At 43.7% G+C, this 7,500-nt stretch overlaps 1 protein-coding gene across 1 annotated transcript in view; it reads right to left on the reverse strand.

Moving 5' to 3' along the window:
• The window catches only part of LOC135094925 (protein tolkin-like), a 66,179-nt gene that overhangs the window by 4,473 nt on the left and 54,206 nt on the right, over positions 1-7,500 (reverse strand). The window contains exons 8-12 of the mRNA XM_063995438.1: positions 7,009-7,233; positions 3,401-3,523; positions 2,159-2,304; positions 1,467-1,662; positions 890-1,012 (exon numbers count right to left, since the gene is read on the reverse strand). Of these exons, the coding sequence (XP_063851508.1) occupies positions 890-1,012; positions 1,467-1,662; positions 2,159-2,304; positions 3,401-3,523; positions 7,009-7,233 (813 nt within the window). The remainder of the gene's footprint in view (positions 1-889; positions 1,013-1,466; positions 1,663-2,158; positions 2,305-3,400; positions 3,524-7,008; positions 7,234-7,500) is intronic.

The raw sequence follows: 7,500 nt of genomic DNA on the forward strand, positions 1-7,500 counted from the left end.
TTCTGGGGAGTAGGTAAGGTGAGGTTTGTGTTCGAGTATACTGGGAGAGAAAAATTTAAGGTGTCTTGGTGAGGAAACAATTGAGGGGAGGGAAAAGTTTCAGGATTTTAGTGACAAGACAAAGATGATGAGATGATAAAATGATTATGACAGAAAAGATAATAAAATTTACTTCGGCAACAAAAGTGAGGGAAAGATTGAATTATTTTATGGGGGAAAGTTTGAATTTTAAGTGGGAAATTAATTAAAGGGGAGGGTGGGAAACTAGGCAATGGAAACTATGATAAGGAGTGATCTTAGGACTTGGTGGGGAAAAAAAATCATTATTAGAGAGAAAGAGACGGTTTCATTTTCACATTTTTCCTCCTCCTCCTCCTCCTACATTTTCTCTGCTTTCCTTTTATCTTCACACTCCTCCTCCTCTTCCTCTTCCTTAACTAAATGTCCTTATATGAATTAATTTGTTTCATTGTTATTTCTTATTATCTACTTTATTCACTGTGTTTGGAGATTTGCCTTATCTTGTGTAGCTAAGATAGTGTGCTCTTATCTTTATTGTTACTGAGAGAGAGAGAGAGAGAACAGTGTGTATTTCTCTTTCACACACACACATTACTCCCCCTGGGTTGGTGAGGCAGATGGACAAGCTTCTTATTGTTATGCCCCAGTTTACTAGCATTGAGTAGGTGTGGGTTGTGATTGGAGGGTTGTGAGGTGAAGGGAGGCAAGGGTTATGAGGTTGTGATGTTGTAGTCTTGTCTTGTCCTATGTGTGTGTTTGTGTTCCTATTTTCAACACTTAAAATTTCCTACACTCTGGTTTACAATCTGTCAACACACTTACACTCCCCACACCCCCACACCCCCGGCCCACACACCGCCACACTCACCCTCACACCTCTTGCCATCGGAGTGCAGTTCGTAGCCAATCTTGCAGCGACACTCGTACCCGCCCAGCTGGTTGAGGCACTCCTGTTCACACCCATGGTCTGAACTGGAACACTCATCATACTCTGTGGGGGAGTGAAGGGGAGGGGTGGTTAAGGAGAGAGGGATGAAAGAAATGTCTGTCAGTGAGGGGGAGGGATGGTAAAGGGTGAGAGACAGAGAGAGAGGGATGATAAAGGAAAGAAGGAAAGAAGGAAGGATGGCAGAAATGTTTGTGAAGGAGTGGGAGGGAGTTAAAAGTTGTAAGGGAAATAGAGAGAGAGATGAAAGAGGGATGGTACAGGAAGAAAATGGGGAAAGAAAGGAGAGGAGAAGGATGGAAGAAATGTTTTGAGTGAGTGAGAGGCTGAGTGAGTGACACTTCCCCACAAACACACGCTTTAAAATCAACCTTAACATTAGCTGAGGGGGAAAAAAAAAGAAAAAAAAAAAAAAAAAAAACCTAACATAACATAACCTTACCTCCCTCTTTTACCCTTTCTCCCACCCCCACCAAATCCACCCCATCCACACACCCACCCTTCAGGAATGTGGCAGAGAACCCAGCTTTCTGCACCGACCCGTCTGTCACGAACTTAATCCGCATTTTGTTGGAGACTGATTTGATGTCACTTGGAATCTTGTAGCCACAGAACACGCCTATTAGGGTTGAGTTCTCCTCGTGGCCGTCACGAATGTCCAGATAGTCGTACACACAGTCGTCATGCTCCTCAATCTGTAGGGGTGGAGGGGAGGTAGTTAGGGGGTGTTTTGGGGTGTGTGTGTGTGTGTGTGTGTGTGTGTGTGTGTGTGTGTGTGTGTGTGTGTGTGTGTGTGTGTGTGTGTGTGTGTGTGTGTGTGTGTGTGTGTGGGGAGAGGTGTTGGTGATGAGAAGTTTAGCAACACCAAACCTAACCTAACCTAATCTACACCTAACCTAACCTAACCTAACCTAACCTAACCTAACCTAACTAAACCTACACCACCTCACCTAGTCCCCTCTCTCCCTCCTCTCCTCACCCTGCCCATCCCTCCCACTCCCACACCATCCTACACCCTATCGAACCCTCATCAAGCCTTAACAACACCCTTAACTACCCAACTACACCCACACCACCTCACCCACACCCTACAATTCTCCCTTCCTCACCCCTTACTAGCACACAAATACCCTCCTACACCCCTCACCCTACCCCCCACCACCCCTCCCCCCTTGGCACACTGGCACTCACCTCGAAGGAGTGGAAGCGCAGTGCCACCTGGTGTCCTTCTGGCACTGTAATGCGCCAGACACACTCCTTGTTGGACCCGTAATCATCAGGGTAGTTAGGGCTCTCCAAATGCCCCTGCTCCATCGTCAGGTCCCCTCCGCACACCGCTAGGGAATGGGGGACGCAGTTAAGAGGGGTGTGGGGTGAGGGGAAAGGCGGGGAAAGTGTGGGTGTTCATTGCTAAGGGATGGGGGGCAGTTATGGGGTGTTAAGTGAGGGGAAAAGGAGGGAAAGTGTAGGGAAAACTGTCATTAAGTGTGTTAGGTGAGGGGAAAAGGGGAAACTAGGGAAGTGGTGGTAAGTAAGGGGAAAAATGTGGATTCAGACACTGCTAAGGATTGTGGGTCTTTGGTGGGGGGGGTGTGGGGTGAGGGGGCGTCGTAAGTGAGGGGAAAAATAGAACAAAAGTGAGTGGAAGTAGTCTTAAGTGAGGGAAAAAGGGGAAAATTAGGAAAAGTGGGGGAAACTGAGGAAAAAGGAGGGAAACCTGTAAAGTGAGGGGAAATGAAGGAAAATTTGTGTAAAGTGAGATGGAAAAAGGGAAAAAAAGATAATTATGGGAAAAGTGAGGGGAAAAAAGGTTGAAGTGAAAAGTAAAGGAGAAAAAATTGGGAAAGTGAGTTAGAGGAAAAGAGGAAAAGTTCAGGGAAGTCATGTACAGTGAGGGGAAACAGAAAAAATGTGATAAAATGAGGGAAAATTGAAAAAAAAATAAAGTGAGGGGAAAAGGAGGAAAAGTTATTTGAAGTGAGGGAAAAAAAGGGAAAAAGGGGGAAAAGTGAGGGAAAAAAAGGAAAAGCTATTTAAAGTGAGGGGAAAACTGGGGAAAAGTGAGAGAAAAAGGAGGAAAACTGATTTAAAGTGAGGAAAAAAAAGAAAACGGGGGAAAAGTGAGGGGAAAAAATGAGGAAAAGTAGGATAAAGTGAAGAAAACAGGCGCAGGAAACTCATGTATAGAGAAAACGTTGAACAAAAAAAAAAAAAAAATAAATAAACAAATAAAAATAATAAATAAAAATAAACAAAACAAAACAAATAAAACAAAACCAATAAACCAAACTTAAAACAAACATCCCCCTTACTTTTCCCCTCCATCTCCCCCATCTTAACCCTTTATTTCCCCTCACACACTCACTCTCCTCGGTTTCCCTTCCCTTTCCTTGCCTTTCCTCACTTCCACTCCTAACACACACACACACAAACCTTCATAACTCGCAGTGAACCCACGATGTCCATTCTGGTTCACTGATGTCACGTAGGAAATTAACATTCGACTACCAGTGGAAACAATTCTCTTTGGCAGCCGCAGACTCCCGCAGAACCGGCCTGAGGGGAGAAGGGGTGGTTAGAAAGATGGGGAGATTACATATTTATACAAAATTACATAAAATACACTGGCAGCAAATGACCTTTAACCTCCACCGCCCCCCCAAACACCCCCATTCATGTGTTTACTTGTATTTCCAGTGATCTGAGGGGAAATTCGAAGGGAAAAAAGCATGGGAGTAAAACCGAGGGGAAAAAGGGGAAAAGGGATGGAAATTCTTGTAAAGTGACGGAAAATTTAAGGAAAGCAGTACAGTGAGGGGAAAAAGAGGGGAAACGTTCTGAAAATTTGTGTAGTGAGGGGGGGGGAAAGAGGAGGAGGTTAAGGAAAGTGGCAGTGAGGGGAAAAGTACAGGAAAGTGGTGTGAAGTGAGGGGAAAAGAAAGAAAAGTGCAGGAAAGGATAGCACGAGGGGAAAAGGGGAAAAAAGTACCAGGAAGTGGCACAACGAGGGGAAACAAGGGGAAAAGTGTAAGGAAGTGGTGTAGTGCATTGTAATAGAAAATGGGAAACAAAAATAGAGGGGAAAAAAAGAGGAAACTGAGTAAGAGGGATAAAGAGGGAAAAAATAAAAAAAAGCACAAAACAATAAAGAGAGTTAAAATAAAAGATGAGGGGAAAAGAAGGGACACTGTGAGGAAATGAGAAGTGAGGGAAAGAAAGGGGGAAAAAGTACAAGGAAGTGGGGCATGATATTAAAAAAAAGGGGAAATGAGGGAACAAGGATAAAAGAGACAGAAAAAGTGATGATGAGGGGAAAGATGAATGGGAAATTAGGGAAAGAGGACGGGAAAAAAGAGCATGGAAAGGAAGAGGAAAGATTTGTCGCCTGAAAATGATGAAAAGGGAAAAATAATTGCTGTTGTTATTATTTTCTCAGTTTCCTTTATACACTCATTTATTCTCTCTCTCTCTCTCTCTCTCTCTCTCTCTCTCTCTCTCTCTCTCTCTCTCTCTCTCTCTCTCTCTCTCTCTCTCTCTCGTAGTTTATTAAAAATTTTCAATCTTCTTTTAATCTTGTTACTTCCTGATTGCGGAGAGAGAGAGAGAGAGAGAGAGAGAGAGAGAGAGAGAGAGAGAGAGAGAGAGAGAGAGAGAGAGAGAGAAATCCCCTACATGTTTCCAATTATTTGAGGTCTCGAGGAGGAGGAGGAGGAGGAGGAGGAAAAATAGAAATAAATGATTTTTTTTTCCGTTCCCTTTTTACACAATCCTCTCTCTCTCTCTCTCTCTCTCTCTCTCTCTCTCTCTCTCTCTCTCTCTCTCTCTCTCTCTTTCTCCTAAATCCGATGAGCAGTAATTTAAAAACCCAGAAAGAGAGAGAGAGAGAGAGAGAGAGAGAGAGAGAGAGAGAGAGAGAGAGAGAGAGAGAGAGAGAGAGAGAGAGAGAGAGAGAGAGAGTAAAATATCACGTAGCTTTTTGTGGGTTAACCATTACTTTCTTTCTGGTAAAATCCCTTCACCTCTCCCCTCCCCTTCCCTCTAATCCTCTTCCTCATCCTCCCCTCTTTCCCCTCTCCCTCATTGACCTCTCTCTCTCTCTCTCTCTCTCTCTCTCTCTCTCTCTCTCTCTCTCTCTCTCTCTCTCTCTCTCTCTCTCTCTCTCTCTCTGTATTACATTTATTTATCTCTAAGTAATTCTCAGTAATACCTTTTGTTATTATTATTATTATTATTATTATTATTATTATTATTATTGTCTTATTTTTCAAGCTATTTTATTTATTCGTTTTTTTTTTTATCTTTATATTTTAGTTCTTATTTCTATTTCGTTTATCATTAAATCTTCCTTCCCTTCTTCCTTTCTTTTTTACTTCTTTATTTGTTTTTCATATCTTATTTTGTCATTTTTTTCGTAGTAAAGTCCGATAGTTAAAGTCTCTCTCTCTCTCTCTCTCTCTCTCTCTCTCTCTCTCTCTCTCTCTCTCTCTCTCTCTCTCTCTCTCCTCCTTTTCCAATTTTGTTCCACCTCTTCTTTAACTATTTACTTTCTTCCTTCTCCTTCTTCTCCTTCTTCTTCTTCTCTTTATATATTCTCCTCCTCCTCCTCCTCCTCCTCCTCCTCCTCCTCCTCCTCCTCCTCCTCCTCCTCCTCTTCCTCCTCCTCCTCCTACACATATTTCTCCTCCTCCTTCTCTATAGCTATTCCTAACCACACACACACACACACACACACACACACACACACACACACACACACACACACACGCACACACACACACACACAAGACGGCGCAGTAATGAGGGCAATTAGAGGTGGTAATTAAGGAGAGGGAGAGTGAGAGGGAGAGGGGGTACGGCCGCCATTATGGGCCATACCACACCCTCGTTAGAGAGAGAGAGAGAGAGAGAGAGAGAGAGAGAGAGAGAGAGAGAGAGAGAGAGAGAGAGAGAGAGAGAGAGAGAGAATCATAACTAAGAAATTACAAAAAAATAATAATGGAAAAAATAAAGAAAAGGAAAATAAAATGAAAAAAATAACAATAAAGGAGATGAAGAAACTTTAGAGAGAGAGAGAGAGAGAGAGAGAGAGAGAGAGAGACCACTATTATCACAAGCAACACCTTTCCCTTTCACTATTTTATTTCAGTTCACGCTAAAATGAGTCCGTTTTCTGTGGTGCACTTTTCACTTTTAATCCGCTCTCTCTCTCTCTCTCTCTCTCTCTCTCTCTCTCTCTCTCTCTCTCTCTCTCTCTCTCTCTCTCTCTCTCTCTCTCTGAAATGCCACGAAGAGGATTAGCAGAAAGAAAAATAGAGTTAATTCCTATCTTTCTCATTTTTAAATCCAGCAGATATAAAAGTATCTTAGAGAGAGAGAGAGAGAGAGAGAGAGAGAGAGAGAGAGAGAGAGAGAGAGAGAGAGAGAGAGAGAGAGAGATATTGTGTGTGTGTGTGCTCACCTATACGGGTTTGTTTACTGAAAGAAGAGAAAAAAAACGAAAGAAAGAAGAAAAAGTAAATAAGGAAGGAACCGAACCCGCGAATCAGCGTCGCCCGTGATGTCAACAATAAATCTGGACCAATCACACGCGTCGCCCGTTGCCATGGTTACCCACAGACGCTTCTTTTGATCTTCACTTCCTTGTTTGGTTTTGTTTGTTTTTCTTGACCATTGTAATTCTTTTTTTTTTTTTTTTTAAGGCTAAGAAGGAATAATTTTTAAGATATGTTTACCTACTACCACCACTACTACTAAGAATGGTTATAAGTAATTGTAGTTATATTTGTTAGCTCTAAGTAGAAGTATAACGGTATTTGTAATAGTAGTAGTTGTGTTAAATAATATTATACATTCTCTCTCTCTCTCTCTCTCTCTCTCTCTCTCTCTCTCTCTCTCTAACCACATTTTTTGTTAACGCCCCCTTTTAATCCCTCCCCTCCGTCCCCCTGCCCTTTCACCCTCGTATTCCTAACCTAACGTAATGAATGAGCTAACCTAACACCGCTAAACTACTCCCCCCACCCCCCACCCCCGGGACTCACCCAGGGACGGACTCTTGTGCCAGTATCCATCGCGCACCTCCAGGAAGTCTGTGGAGCAGCCGTCACTCTTGAAGATGTCCATGGAGGTGATGTTGAGCACGATGGCCTCCCCGTGCGTGGCCGTGATGCGCCACTCACACTTCTCTCCCCCAGGCGGCGGCGCGGAGTTCACGTAGGAGGGCGACGAGAACACGGCGCTGCTCTCCTGGTACGTCCTGCCGCACTCTGCAGGGCGTGGCGTGAGGCGAGGTGGGGTTAGAGAGAGGAGGAACGCAAAGGAAAGCCAAACGCCAACTGATCTTTAAGTCCTTGCAAGGCTGTTTGCTAACTACTTCTGACTGGGTACAGGGCAGGACAGGGCAGCACAGCAGAAGGCTCCTCCCCACCCACCACTCAAGCTGGAGGGAGTGGTGGGAGATGGGACAAGTACCATGCAGTGTGGGAAAGAATGACATGGAATTTTCATAGGAAAGGATGAAAGGAAGTTGTACA

Source organism: Scylla paramamosain, chromosome 47 (assembly GCF_035594125.1).
Source record: "Scylla paramamosain isolate STU-SP2022 chromosome 47, ASM3559412v1, whole genome shotgun sequence".
Taxonomy (NCBI): Eukaryota; Metazoa; Arthropoda; class Malacostraca; order Decapoda; family Portunidae; genus Scylla; species Scylla paramamosain.